General features: G+C 44.5%; 1 protein-coding gene across 1 annotated transcript; it reads left to right on the plus strand.

Annotated features, from left to right (window-relative positions):
• The first annotated feature begins 4,701 nt into the window (after nt 1-4,701).
• LOC121299297 (hyaluronan synthase 1-like) lies at nt 4,702-13,174 on the plus strand. The gene is made up of 7 exons (XM_041226975.1): nt 4,702-5,194; nt 5,858-6,171; nt 8,228-8,653; nt 9,023-9,248; nt 9,423-9,555; nt 9,997-12,288; nt 12,780-13,174. Exons 1-6 carry the CDS (start codon nt 4,807-4,809, stop codon nt 10,670-10,672), a joined length of 2,163 nt encoding a protein of 720 aa, XP_041082909.1. The 5' UTR covers nt 4,702-4,806; the 3' UTR covers nt 10,673-12,288; nt 12,780-13,174.
• The last annotated feature ends 2,619 nt before the right edge of the window (nt 13,175-15,793 follow it).

Below are 15,793 nucleotides of genomic sequence, written 5' to 3' on the forward strand. Positions count from 1 at the left end.
CTCTCTGTGCTTTACAATGCTTCCCTATGCTTTACCACACCCCTCTGTGCTTTGCAATGTTTCCCTATGCTTTACCACACCTCTCTGTGCTTTGCAATGTTTCCCTCTGCTTTACCACACCTCTCTGTGCTTTGCAATGCTTCCCTTTGCTTTACCACACCTCTCTGTGCTTTACAATGCTTCCCTATGCTTTACCAGACCTCTCTGTGCTTTACAATGCTTCCCTATGCTTTACCAGACCTCTCTGTGCTTTACAATGCTTCCCTATGCTTTACCAGACCTCTTTATACTTTACAATGCTTCCCTATGCTTTACCAGACTTCTCTGTGCTTTGCAATGCTTCCTTATGCTTTACCAAACCTCTCTGTGCTTTACAATGCTTCCCTATGCTTGTACATTACGTGTACATTTTTTTGCCCGATATATGTAAGCACACAATCGTATCAGAAAGGGATTAGGATTGGGGTTAGGGTCAGGGTTACTGTGAGAGCGAGTCTTTCAAACACTGATTTGTAACACTTTTCAAACACTTTTACAACTCTTTCAAATTGCGTTTATAATTCTAAATGTGTTTAGGATTTAAACACGCTATGGTGTTTGTTTTGTAAACTCTCGGACGTGTTTAGGCTTCGCAGCACTTGTTAACCCTTCGTACGCGTTTATAACGGGCTGGTGTTTAAACGCTAAACATTTAACTCAGCAAAAACCATACAGATTAAACACCTAACGTTTAGCAATTATTTAGAGTTCCAAATTATAAACACCAGCGTTACACCTGATGACGGATAGACACCGCTGTTTAGGAATCTGACGTTTGTATTTGACTTCATGCTGCCGTTTAACTATTAAACGTGTCACGCGTTCTTTGGTTTTACAATGATAGGGTTGGGGATATGTCACGCCCGGTGATTTACACATTGAGCACGTTGTAACTGTGCATAACAACATTGTAATGTAAGTATTTACTAAGTCAGTATGGAATGCACGTTAATTAGAGACTTCTAATTTAATGTGTTCCCCGGGTTATCAAATGTTTAACTTGACTTATTTAGCTCTGGTCCACCCGCTCAAAAAATGCAGCGGGCGTGAGGGGTGGTTCTCTATCGGGTAGTAATGTCTGCCCCAGACTGTTGCACAAGGTCGTGTTTGATTCGCTTATTGGATATAATGCATCACACGCGGCTGCCTCATCTTCAATAGAACATCATCCCCCGCTGAGATCCAGTTCTTCTGACGCTCGGTTTATAGGGATCTCGTAACTTTCTTTCCGCTCAGCGATGGGCGCTGCCTCTCCATTCGCGGTTATAAAAAATATAAATGTTTTGAAAGAAAGTTTCCTGAGGTGCGAGTGCAGACGAACCTGTTCCTCCACATCTCTTTCCTAACTTCAGAGCCGCTCCTTTTCAATAATAAAAACCTCGCTGAAGGCGGAGACCAAAAGCGCTTGTCTTCTTGACTTCTAAGAGCCGTTTGGAGCGGGTCTCGAAAAACACAGATATCTCAACTATTGTCTTCTTCTCCTGCCGCCTTCTGTAGATTCACTCTGTGTTCCAGTTGTCACACCCAGGTGACTTTTTTTAACGTTTGAAGCAAACCCCGTGCCCTCAGCTCTCAGTATATCCCCAAATGTACCTGTCTGCGAGTCCTGCCTGCTACATCTCTTATGTTTTGGGTCATATTGACCCGATCCAATTTCAAGCTAATTTAAACAGCCTTAAATTGAATAACTGTTTTGATTTGAAAAGGTTTCTGACTCTTTTCTGCTCTTTTAGTCCAGGAGCTGTGATAAAACTTCTTTGACTGCCAGCCTGGGAGCTCCTCATTCTGGAGTGTCTTTACCAGTGAGATGCTGTTGCAATACTGACAGAGAAAATGAGGCTCTACCTTGTAGATATATATTGTTTGTTTTTTTGTTTATAAATATCTCCAGACGTGCAGCCATTTCCAGAGATAATAATGCAAATATAATAATAATAATAATAATAATAATAATAATAATAATAATAATAATAATAATAATAATAATAATAATAATAATAACAAATTGAAGAAGTTTTTTTTTATTCCTGAACACAAATCCATATAGATAAACGCCAGGGGTCACAGTGACCCGAAACATCTTATTTGTACACACGACCTGTTCTAAAAAAAAGAGTTTATATATATATATATAATTCGACTGACCTGCTTTAATTTGACAGGGTCGTATTTAAACCATCGAAACAGTGTTTTAAAACGAGGCTTAGTAGGACAGTGAAGCTCTCGCTATGGTTTCTTTAAAAAATGTAATCTCAAATAAAAACCTTGGAGAACGATTTTTTTTTTTTCTCGCTGTCAAAAAAAAAAAAAAAAAAAAGCCCTCTCTGTGTTCAGGACACGGGCGCGGCGCTGTCTGGTGCTGATCGGGGCTGCAAACCTGGTTCACCCCTTCCTGAGATTTTGGAAACTATCAAACTTTTAGCATACTTTTTTTTTCGCTTAAAAAGCAGCGATTAAACGAAGTGGCTTGACATTTGGTTTTGCGATTTAAATAAGAACATAAGAATGAACATAATATTCAAGATGAGGTCTTACTAGTGCATTGCACAGTTTTAACATTACTTCCCTTGATTTAAATTCAACACTTTTCACAATGTATAAGAGCATCTTGTTGGCCTTTTTTTGATAGCTTCCCCACATTGACTATGCTGTCTATACTGTGTATACAGCAATCGTATAATACCAATAAAACAACTCGTTTTTAATGGCGTTCGTTCTTTTTTCTTCTCTAAAACTGTATTTTCTAAATAAGGCGAGAACACTGAGAATGTTATTTCAAACTCACTCGGTTTAATGTTTCATACGTAATAAATCCATACATGATGAATCAATGACGTGTATCTCATAAATAGAACTGACTAATTGTATCTTAAGTCGATAAAAAAAAGCATTGCATTAAAAAGGTTTCTGTTTCACTTGATGCCCATTTTTATAGCTACCTGTCTGCCTTTAGAAAAGAGGGTCGCATTGAGCCTGTCGTTACACCCCAGGCTTTGCTGCAGGTTATGGGTGTTTAATATGCTTTACCAGCCCTCTCTGTGCTTTACAATGCTTCCCTGTGCTTTACCAGCCCTCTCTGTGCTTTACAATGCCTCCCTATGCTTTACCAGACCTCTCTGTGCTTTACAATGCTTCCCTATGCTTTACCAGACCTCTCTGTGCTTTACAATGCTTCCCTATGCTTTACCAGACCTCTCTGTGCTTTACAATGCTTCCCTATGCTTTACCAGACCTCTCTGTGCTTTACAATGCTTCCCTATGCTTTACCAGACCTATCTGTGCTTTACAATGCTTCCCTATGCTTTACCAGACCTCTCTGTGCTTTACAATGCTTCCCTATGCTTTACCAGACCTCTCTGTGCTTTACAATGCTTCCCTATGCTTTACCAGACCTCTCTGTGCTTTACAATGCTTCCCTGTGCTTTACCAGACCTCTCTGTGCTTTACAATGCTTCCCTATGCTTTACCAGACCTCTCTGTGCTTTACAATGCTTCCCTATGCTTTACCAGACCTCTCTGTGCTTTACAATGCTTCCCTATGCTTTACCAGACCTCTCTGTGCTTTACAATGCTTCCCTATGCTTTACCAGACCTCTCTGTGCTTTACAATGCTTCCCTGTGCTTTACCAAACCTCCCTGTGCTTTGCTATGCTTTCACTGTGCTGCGTGACACTTTGTTGTGCTTTTACTGTGGGAAACTTTGATAAGAGTCTCTCGTCCATAGCTAGTCCGGTTCTGCGGCATTTTACGTGGCATTCTTTAGCTCAGGTTATTGATGGTATCAGCACGCCTTGGAGGGGTACCGGTTCATTCTCCCTGACCGGATTCAGTCTCGCTGTTCTGGAGCACTCGATTCCCTAATCCTTGCATAAATTCTGCATGCAAGCCAGTTTGCAGCTGGCTGCTGGTTTCAATGCGATTGAAACCGCGTTGAATTTGACTTGTGAACTCGTTTGTGCACGTTTGTTGTCAGATTCAAAACACCCAAAAAAAAAAAAAAAACGTACATCTAAACACACACACACACACACACACACACACACAAACCGGTGTTTTGTTATCGTTAGATTCCTGCATAACTGCCTGTTTTCAATAGAATACAGCCCGGAGCCTCTCAGCTGTTATTATAAACCCTGGGCGACTGTCATGTCAGCACTGGAACCGGCTTAGCAGCAACTTCTAATAGCGCTGAGTGCAGACAGCCAGTGACCATCCATTGCAAAAGCTGAAACACAAACAAGTACTGTGAGAGGAGATAGAGAGCGTTAACATCAGCCATTAACTTCACTTAGATTTAATAACTTGTGTTTCTAAGTGTTTCAAGTTGACAGGGTATTTTCTCTTGCATGTCTTTATAATATACAGCACTAGACCCTGATATTGATGAGATCCAGCCCTCTGAAATGTCTTTATAATATACAGCACTAGACCCTGATATTGATGAGATCCAGCCCTCTGAAATGTCTTTATAATATACAGCACTAGACCCTGATATTGATGAGATCCAGCCCTCTGAAATGTCTTTATAATATACAGCACTAGACCCTGATATTGATGAGATCCAGCCCTCTGAAATGTCTTTATAATATACAGCACTAGACCCTGATATTGATGAGATCCAGCCCTCTGAAATGTCTTTATAATATACAGCGCTAGACCCTGATATTGATGAGATCCAGCCCTCTGAAATGTCTTTATACTCAATAGCGTTAGTGGTGTATATATCTATTTGCCAGTGCAGTATTACAGTACAACTCGGTCACGGAAATGCACTGGAATGTCCTGACAGCCCTGGGAGTCTGTCGGGTTATAATAACTCTCCTGGGGGTGCAAAAACTACCACCACCACCACTCTCCCTCTCCTCAATACTATACCGAGTGCGACCAGTAGAACTTGTACAGCGACTGCTGCACATCCAGTGCTATAATTTGAGATCTTACACCCCTGCACTGCCCACTCCCCTGTTAAAAGCTCAAGGTGTGGTCGGGTTGGGGTCTGCTACAAATAGAGCTCTTCTCTGTGGAGGGGGGCTGTTGCATTTTGTCTGGACCCCCGGACTAGTCGCTTCTTCTCCGCCAACTGAAGCTATGCGAAAGGCGGCCATGCACACGGGGTCACCCAGTGTGGCCATCATCGGCACCTCTGCGTCGACAGGTGAGCTGATTCCAGTCATTTTATATTGATTTATTGGGCAGGTGCATACTTTATCCCAGGCTGCTCACACAGGTGTCACAGGGCAGCACAGTGTTACAGTGCGAGATTCAGATTGAAACACAGTGTCGTTTACAGCAAGTGCAGTAATTATACTGCAGAAGTACAATATGAACTAGGATGCAACCGGATAGGATTACAACAAGTTATATCTGCAATGAGATTAGCAGTGCAGTCGTACAAGTATAGCAGTGAGGATCCAGTGGCGTGGTGCTGAGGATCCAGTGGCATGGTGCTGACGGCAGGTCAGTCCAGGGCAGAGTAGGAGGGGTAGGTTATGAGAGCTGCAAGTGCACTCAACACTTCTTTATTCATGTATAGAGCTGCTTATCTGTTTATCACTCGTGATTCGCCAGTACAGCTCAATTGAACCACGGAATCGGTGTCTGTGAAACCAGCCCTAAATGTTATCCAACCAGCCCTGGCTGATTTCACAGACCCTGATTAGCACTAGTCTTGAACACTGTCTCCGGAGGTAAGGTGTCCCTAGAGTGGGGCTAACCAGGGTCTGTAAAGAAGCCGGGAATGTTCTGTAGAAACGAATGAATAATAAAAATGGTCCTCCTCTTATTCATTTCTCGTGTCATGTTTATTTCACAATAACAGTTAAAAAAGATGTGGCGGGCGCCGCGCCGGTGAAGGTCCAGTGGAAGGAGACTCCACTGTCTGTGCTGCGGCGAATCTTCACGGTCCTGTTCGCACTGGCTGTGGCCGGCGCGGTGCTGGCGGCTTACATCGCCAGCTACCAGATTGTGTGGGACTCCTCGAAGCTCTTCTCCTTCGGGCTCTACGGGGCTTTCCTCATCTTCCACCTCGTGGTGCAGAGCTTCTTTGCATACCTGGAGCAGCGCAAGATGAGGAGCCAGAAACTGGAGTGCAGTTACACCAAAACGGTGGCGCTCACCATCTCCGCCTATCAGGTACACGCACAGAGCATGCGCACAGAGTATACACGCTCTAGGAACACGCACAGAGCATGCGCACGGAGTATACACGCTCTAGGAACACGCACAGAGCATGCGCACGGAGTATACACGCTCTAGGTACACTCACAGAGCATGCGCACGGAGTATACACGCTCTAGGTACACGCACAGAGCATGCGCACGGAGTATACACGCTCTAGGTACACGCACAGAGCATGCGCACGGAGTATACACGCTCTAGGTACATTCACAGAGCATGCGCACGGAGTATACACGCTCTAGGTACACGCACAGAGCATGCGCACGGAGTATACACGCTCTAGGTACACGCACAGAGCATGCGCACGGAGTATACACGCTCTAGGTACACGCACAGAGCATGCGCACAGAATATACACGCTCTAGGTACACGCACAGAGCATGCGCACGGAGTATACACGCTCTAGGTACACGCACAGAGCATGCGCACACTCTTTATAAATCATAACACTGTGAGGCTATATATCCTACATAGATAGATTTTCAAATGAAATATTTTGGGTTTTTTTGAGAATTAAACACATGCTGTAAGTATCTTGTTATATACAAGTAGAACTGAGCTATCGAGAAGAAACATTTTTTGGTTACATGGGCCTTTATTTTGTAGTTATTTTGGTGCCTCGGTTCTGGGAGGCGGTGCGGGGCGGTGTTTAGAGAAAAGCGCTTCACGCCAAATCCGGGCTCAGTCCCTGACTCGCTGTGTCACTGACCCTCCTTGTGACACCGCAGCGGACGCACACGCTTTAAACTCTGCCAAATAAACAAATAATAACACCGTGTAACAATTTTTCTTTTTTTTTTTTTTTTTTTTTTTTGTCCCTGGGTAGTAAGTGTTATTTCCTAATTGCTTATGCCTCAAAAGTATAGAAAATGGCTATTATTCCCCACAAACTTTGCTTTTGTGACCAGGACAGTGACATTTTGAAATATCACTATTTCCAATGGGAAAACGGGAGCTTTTGTGTCTTTTCGTTCACATAAAGTCAGAAAAAAAACAACATATGAATCCAAATTAACATGTATTTATACTAAAGTAATACAAAAATGACTACAAAAGATTTAGAAGCGAGTAGTTTTTCGAGATTTCGTAAATTTACAGTATAATCGTAAATCTCGAAAAACTATTCGCTTCTAAATCTTTTGTAGTCATGTTTGTATTACTTTAGTATAAATACATGTTAATTTGGATTCATATGTTGTTTTTTTCTGACTTTATGTGAACGAAAAGACACACATTTGCCCGTTTTCCCATTGGAAATAGTGATATTTTGAAATATCACTGTCCTGGTCACAAAAGCAAAGTTTGTGGGGAATAATAGCCATTTTCTATACTTTTGAGGCATAAGCAATTAGGAAATAACACTTACTACCCAGGAACAAAAATTGTGTTACATAGTGTAATAATCACTTGACCACTGGGGGGCGCCAGTCATCCCTAATAACCCCCAGCCCCACGTGTTTTTGTCGATTCGATTTATACACTGAGATGTTTAGGAGGCTGGAGCACACAATCAGAGCAGTGTGTTTCTGGTAAATCCATTAGCTTCTAGACTCCTAACTAAACTGCATTGGCGATCAGTTAAGAGCATGCTGACCAGAATGCTTGAAACAGTGTGTTACTGTGGCCTGGAGTCAAGAACTAAATGCTTTAGTTCCTATGCCATTGCAAAGTGAAATTATTATTATTATTATTATTATTATTATTATTATTATTGTTGCATCCTAGTTCATATTATATTATCGAATATAAAGCTCCATCATATAACATGAATGTAGTTGACGTATTTTATAATTCGGGATCTGAACTTATTTCGATAATATTTATTATGGTTGATTATTAGTCATACAGTTATGCATTAAGTGTTTTTATTATATATTACTTAGATCTATTATTATTTATGTATTATTAATATCTATTAAACGACATCTGCAATAATAAAATAATAATAATAATAATAATAATAATAATAATAATAATAATAATAATAATAATAATAATATCTATAATACAGGAGGACTCTAATTACCTGCGGCAATGCCTTCTTTCGGTGAAGAACACCAAGTACCCCTCAGACAAACTTCGCGTCATCATGGTGATTGACGGCAACAGCGCGGATGACCGCTACATGATGGAGCTGTTCCGCGAGGTGTTCAGCGACGACGATGTGGGCTGCATGGTATGGCAGGAGAACTATCACACCTGGAAACCCTGGGAGCCTCCGGGCAGCGGCGGGGAGGGAGGCGGGCTCCAGCTCAGTACCATTGAGGCGCTGGGGGAGATGTATCACGAGGTGCCGCTGGACGACCCGGGAAAGAGTGAGGTGGAGGACCTGATCCTCAGCCACCGCTGCGTGTGCATCATGCAGAAGTGGGGCGGCAAGAGGGAGGTCATGTACACCGCCTTCAAGGCGCTGGGGGACTCTGTGGACTACGTGCAGGTGAGCAGGGAGGGGGGACCCAGGTGGGAGCCGGGAGCCGGATCCTCGGCGTAGGGGGGGGGGGGGGGGGGGGGGGGGGGGGGGGGGGGGGGGGGGGGGGGGGGGGGGGGGGGGGGGGGGGGGGGGGGGGGGGGGGGGGGGGGGGGGGGTTGGGGGGGGGGGGGGGGGGGGGGGGGAGGGGGGGGGATACAGCCCAGGAGGAACAACCGCATGGCACCAGTCCAAACCTTGTGGTGCCCCTGTGTGTGTGTGTGTGTGTGAGTGAATTAAAGACTAGATTACAGGCTTTGAAGATACAGCCTGATATCGAAAGAGAAACTGGTACTGCCCGGTTCCAACGTTGCAGTTTTGTCTCCTCTCCTTCCTCAGGTGTGCGACTCGGACACTAAGCTGGACCCCTTGGCCACGCTGGAGCTGGTGAAGGTGCTGGAGTCTGACGAGCGGTACGGGGCAGTGGGGGGAGACGTGCAGATCCTCAACCTCAGCGAGTCCTACATCAGCTTCATGAGCAGCCTACGCTACTGGATGGCCTTCAACGTGGAGCGCGCCTGCCAGTCCTTCTTCAACTGCGTGTCCTGCATCAGCGGCCCCCTGGGTAAGAATTTCACCTGCTGAGTAAAGAGCTGGGGTTCTGATCATGCGTCCGAGAAGCAGCCCATCAGGACCAGCACATGTGTGTTGATCCAGATGGCGTGGCGACCCCTGCGTGTTGGGGTAGCGTGTCATTCCACCCCTAGTAATGAGCGCTGTGCTTCTGTGCTTCCTCTAGGTCTGTACAGGAACGACCTCCTGCAGCTGTTCCTCGAGTCCTGGTACAATCAGAAGTTTCTGGGCACGCACTGCACCTTCGGAGATGACAGACACCTCACCAACAGGATGCTCAGCATCGGATATGCCACCAAGTAAGAACCCAGCGAACACACAGATTCACACAGAGACACATTGACACACACACACACACACACACACATACACGCACGCACGCACGCACGCACGCATGCACGCATACGCACGCACGCACCCACGCACACACACACGCAAGCGCGCGCACACACGCACACACCTTAATGACAAAACAAATCACTTTCCCTTTAGTCGATAACTAGCACCTCTTTGTCCCTCTCCTCTCCTCTATATCCCTCTCTCCCTATCCCTCACTCTGTACCCCTCTACCCCCTCTCTCTCTCCCCATCTCTCTCCCTCTCTCTCCCCCCTCTCTCTCTGTCTCCCCTCTCTCTCTATCCTCTCTCTTTCTCTCTCTCTTTCTCTCTCTCCCTCTCTCTTTCTCTCTCCCTCTCCCTCTCTCTCTCTCTCTCCCTCTCTCTCTCTCTCCCTCGCTCCAGGTACACCAGTCGTTCCCGGTGCTACTCTGAGACCCCAAGCCAGTTCCTGCGCTGGCTCAACCAGCAGATTCGATGGACCAAGTCCTACTTCCGCGAGTGGCTCTACAACGCCCTCTGGTGGCACAAGCACCACCTGTGGATGACGTACGAGTGCATGGTGGCGGGCGTCTTCCCCTTCTTCGTCACGGCCACGGTGCTTGAGCTCTTCTACAAGGGAGGCTTGTGGGACATCCTGTGGATCCTGCTGGTCATCCAGATCATCGGTCTGGGCAAGGCGCTGTACGCCTGTTGGCTGCGCGGGAACCCGGTCATGGTGTTCATGTCTCTTTACGCTGTGCTCTACATGACCAGCCTGCTGCCCACCAAGTACTTCGCCATCCTCACCATGACCAAGAGCAGCTGGGGCACGTCGGGGAGGAAGAAGATCGTGGGGAACTACATGCCGCTGCTGCCCTTGTCCATCTGGTGGTGCGCCCTGCTGGCCGGCCTGGGCTACACTGTGTACAAGGACTGCCAGCTGGACTGGACGGTCCCAGACACGCGGCGCGAGGCTGTCTACCTCATCTGTGGCTCAGCCGTCTACGCCTCCTACTGGATCCTCATGGTGGCGCTCTACTGGTTCTGGATCCACCGGGTCTGTGGGAAGTACCAGACCCTGGAGGAGGAGCGTGTGTGAGAGGATCCGGGACTGTGAGATTCTGGGACACGTGTGTATGTGTGTGTCTCAGTATGTGTATCTGTGTGTGTCTCAGTGTGTGTTTGTGTGTGTGTGAGTGTGTGTATGTGTCTCAGTGTGTCAGTGTCAGTGTGTGTGTGTCTCCGTGTGTGTGTCAATGTGTCAAAAGGTGCTACAAATGCAAAGTCTAGTAATTGCAATATGATTTGTAATGTTTAAAAAGGTCAAACATTTATAACTGATATTGTCAGTAGGCGTCTAGCAGCTGTGATTCAGTAATCACATGAGCAGCTCTGGCACAGCTTTGCATCTTCAGATCGAATTCTATCCAATGCTGCTTTCATGAAGTCGAAAGAAAGCTGCTGAATAATGTTACGCTAACATACTGCATTCACAACACCGCTTTGGAGTTTTGTAAATACTCTACGAAGCACTGCCAGAAATTGAGAAATGTGACATTTCGAAATCTAAATTGAAATACTGCTATTATGACTTCTGTTTTTTTTTTTTTTTTTTTTTTTTTATGTCTTAATTCTGAAATTGTACAGGGTGATGCAACACTTTTGTCCAGAGAGGTAATGATGTCGAAATGTATAATAAAAAAGCCTAAATTAGTTATCAGGGCAATGGTTCCCTCCCCCTGTGGTCATTACCAGCAGATAACAGAGATGTCCAGCCGCTGCTTGTTTCATCTACCTGTGTATTAACTTATTTTAAACTGTGCAATGAAACTCGCTGTACAATAGTGATGTCACTGTTTTTAAATAAAGTGTTAAAACTACAATTCCCACAATGCACTGTTTTGAAGTTGTCCTGGCCGGCTCCACATCGACCGCGTTCCCTATACTCAGCCTCGGGGTTGAATCAACAAAAAAAAGAAAAAAAAACGTCAGTGAGAGAAATTTGAAATGAGCCAATTCTGTAAAATAATTATTTTACCTCTCGAATCGAATGCTCCTGGCGACAGACACTGAAGGGTCGTGTTTGACACGCCTGAGAGAAGAGGCGTGTTGTGAAAGTCAAAAAGCCACAACGCGTCGCCACATGTGATATGAGCTAAGATTTAAAAAAAGAGAATTGCAAAGCGAGTCGGATGAGGTGATGCGCCTGTCTGGGGAGCAGTGCGTGGGGTTGTTATGTGACTCAGCCCAGGGTGAGCTACAGTGTGTTCTGAACTGTGTTGAAATCAGATTGTGTCCAAGTTGCGAAAGCAATGTGTTATTATTGCAAGCAGAACTGACAAAAACAAAAAGTGAGGTCAAGCACATTTCCGTATTGAAATATCCGACTGCGTCATTAAAAAAAGAAACTCCTGTGATATTGTGTTTTCTAAGCGTTTTAATTTGTTCGTTATCACAGACGGGTGAAGGCTGTATTTAAATATATACAAAATCGTCATTTTGTGCGCATTTCACCATCAAAATGTGATGCGTTTAATAGGTCTATTCACACATTGTAAATTGTGCTGGTCTCTAACGTACACAGATCAGACTCGCAAACATTTTTCCAGATGCTAATCGGAAAACTTCCACCTTTTCTACACTCGTTGGGAAACAATTTTAAAGGCAGTGCACGACTGCTTGGCATTTGGCTGCGGCTGTTACTTTAAAGACAGGGTTGGTAGATTTTTATATTTATTTATGTTCTCTCTACCTGCCTTTCCCAGCTGTTGTTAGCATCGTTTAACTATAGGCTGGATTAAATCGAGCTCATATATTCTGTAGCTCTGCATTGCTTAAGGAAAGCGGTTTTCCTGTCACTGTGAGGAGGATGCAGTCTCTACACACCGCCGATTTCGTAAAATACTTAACACATAGCAGCATGTCGAATTAACAAACTGCTTGAAGTATTCGTTAGCTTCTGTGTTTTCACCCGCTCCCTCCTTTAGAAACGGCTTGCGTTTCTTTTTTTACATTGTGGAAGGCTACACGATTTCTTTGATTTATTTTTAAAAAGTAGCATACAGAACGTGGACTGGTTCTTACAACTAAAAACGTGTGCGTGTGCGTGTGATGAAAAGCGCTATAGCCAGGTGAATCGCCGTTGCTGTTGTTATGTATTTATTAAATAGTTCATCTTCAGATTTCATGTTCTTTCTTTCTTGCAGTCCACTTCAGGATGCTGCTCCACACACACAGGTATTTACAGGGCGCTGTTTCATCCAGCCCTGCTAATCGAGGGAGCCAGGGCGCGGTTCTGTGCAGAGTGCATCAGAAAGCACCGGGATGCCACTGAAGGGATCATTCAAACTGCTCCCGGCGAGACTGAGCAAACAAGAAGCAAGCGAGAAAACAGCACGCAACGAGACAGAGCGCCCCCTGTCAGCGTGCTTAAAAATCTTCATTCTATAGACTGCTGCACACCTGTTTGACCAGAGCTGTACTAACACGCCGCTGTTTGATCTCTCTAAGAGAACAGAAGAAAGGTTACAGACGAGAGGAGGCCATTCGGCCCATCTTGCTCGTTTGGTTGTTAGTAGCTTATTGATCCCAGAATCTCATCAAGCAGCTTCTTGAAGGATCCCAGGGTGTCAGCTTCAACAACATTACTGGGGAGTTGATTCCAGACCCTCACAATTCTCTGTGTAAAAAACTGCCTCCTATTTTCTGTTCTGAATGCCCCTTTGTCTAATCTCCATTTGTGACCCCTGGTCCTTGTTTCTTTTTTCAGGCTGAAAAAGTCCCTTGGGTCGACACTGTCAATACCTTTTAGAATATCTCTTCTTTGTTCAAGACTGAACAGATTCAATTCATTTGTGTCACGCCGTTTAAACCCAGCTGTGGCCGTGGCTAATAGGGGCTGATGAGGTAACACTATGTAACACAGTTTTTGTTCCTGGGTAGTAAGTGTTATTTCCTAATTGCTTATGCCTCAAAAGTATAGAAAATGGCTATTATTCCCCACAAACTTTGCTTTTGTGACCAGGACAGTGACATTTTGAAATATCACTATTTCCAATGGGAAAACGGGAGCTTTTGTGTCTTTTCGTTCACATAAAGTCAGAAAAAAAACAACATATGAATCCAAATTAACATGTATTTATACTAAAGTAATACAAAAATGACTACAAAAGATTTAGAAGCGAGTAGTTTTTCGAGATTTCGTAAATTTACAGTATAATCGTAAATCTCGAAAAACTACTCGCTTCTAAATCTTTTGTAGTCATTTTTGTATTACTTTAGTATAAATATATGTTAATTTGGATTGACATGTTGTTTTTTTCTGACTTTATGTGAACGAAAAGACACAAATTTGCCCGTTTTCCCATTGGAAATAGTGATATTTTGAATATCACTGTCCTGGTCACAAAAGCAAAGTTTGTGGGGAATAATAGCCATTTTCTATACTTTTGAGGCATAAGCAATTAGGAAATAACACTTACTACCCAGGAACCAAAAAAAATAAAAATGTTACACGGTGTAATCATTCAGAAGGCACACGGTTAACCTCGGGAACGCGGGCAGGAAAGAGCTGACGTGGGCTCTTCCTTTCTAGGCTGACCGAGTCCTCTGTGGAATATGCGTGCAACTGTGAGATTGTGCTGAGTGGGTGAACAGCAATGAAGTTGCATGTGTCACCTCATACCACACAGAAAGCCGGGCCCATCGGCAGCATTGTGGTGTTTTTAATTGCTTCTTCAAAGTGTTTGCAGAGGCTAATATACAGATATGACGTAAATGCGCAATATTGTAATATGATGCAACGCTACACCCTAACAACAGTGATAACTAGCTTCAGCATCGCGGGTGTGGCAGCTTGTGGGATGACGTTTAATAGCAGTGTTGTTAATGGTGTTTTAAGCTATTGTTCGTTGATACTAAAAATATTATTATTATTATTATTATTATTATTATTATTATTATTATTATTATTATTATTATTATTATTTATTTCTTAGCAGACGCCCTTATCCAGGGCGACTTTCAGTTGTTATAAAAGATCACAATGCAAAATATGACAATGCAAAATATCACATTGCAAAATACCACAGTGCAAAATATCACATTTGAGATAAGAACAGTTATAAAACACAATAAAATTAGTACTAAGAGCAAATAATATAGAATACAGTTAATAATTTCAGTTAATAATTACAGAGGCTGTCTGAACAGGTGTGTCTTGAGGAGGTGCCGGAAGGCGGTCAGGGACTGAGCAATTCTTAGAACCCTTGTAGAATGGACTGAGCAGTTCTGAGAACCCTTGCAGAATGGACTGAGCAGTTCTGAGAACCCTTGCAGAATGGACTGAGCAGTTCTGAGAACCCTTGCAGAATGGATTGGGTAGTTCCAGAACCCTTGCAGAATGGACTGAGCACTTCTGAGAACCCTTGTAGAATGGACTGGGCAGTTCTGAGAACCCTTGTAAAATGGACTGGGCAGTTCTGAGAACCCTTGCAGAATGGAAACATCTAATTCTGTGTGGTCACAGCTGGACAAACAGGCAAAGGGATAGGAAATGGCTCACTTAACGTGGGCAGTGAGGGATTCCAGCTCCGGAGTTACATCTGGGGCGCAGATGCTGTCGGTCAACGGGTTGGTTCAATAGGACGGGCACTTGAAAGCCCCTTAAATAAAAAAATAAACGTGTTACACAGAGAGTCAGCGTTTTAAAAACCGCCGGAATGTTCTTTTAGGCAGGGAGGCAGGGGTGGGGAGGCTTGTGAAACCGTTAATACAGATCGCTGGTCTTGCGATAGCACTGCGTATGGCGGGTAGGGTGTGCGCTGAGAGGGAGGTGAGGGAAGAGCGGTACCAAGAGAGGGCTGCTCCTTCATACCGTGACTCACGTAATCGGGTTCGAGTCGGAGTTGAAATCTCTCACTTTGTACCCCCCTGAGCACATGCTATTACAGTAAATCTCTTTTGCGCTGGAGCGTGTGAGAAAGGGAAGGGAAGGGGGGCAGGTACATTGAGAACCTCGTTAGCAGTAAACAGTGCCACTGACAGCAACACACAGGGGGTGTCGCAACCGGCCCCCATCCGGCTTTATATCTCTCCAGTGGATTGCTTCTCTGCGGTTTCCCGATGCTTTTTAGCGTGTTATTTGCCTAATGCAACTCGATGTGTTTTTACCACAGTAAACCTGCACTTTAGAGTCGAAGCACCGCGTACGCACACTTAT

The sequence above is a fragment of the Polyodon spathula genome, chromosome 24 (assembly GCF_017654505.1).
Source record: "Polyodon spathula isolate WHYD16114869_AA chromosome 24, ASM1765450v1, whole genome shotgun sequence".
Classification (NCBI taxonomy): Eukaryota; Metazoa; Chordata; class Actinopteri; order Acipenseriformes; family Polyodontidae; genus Polyodon; species Polyodon spathula.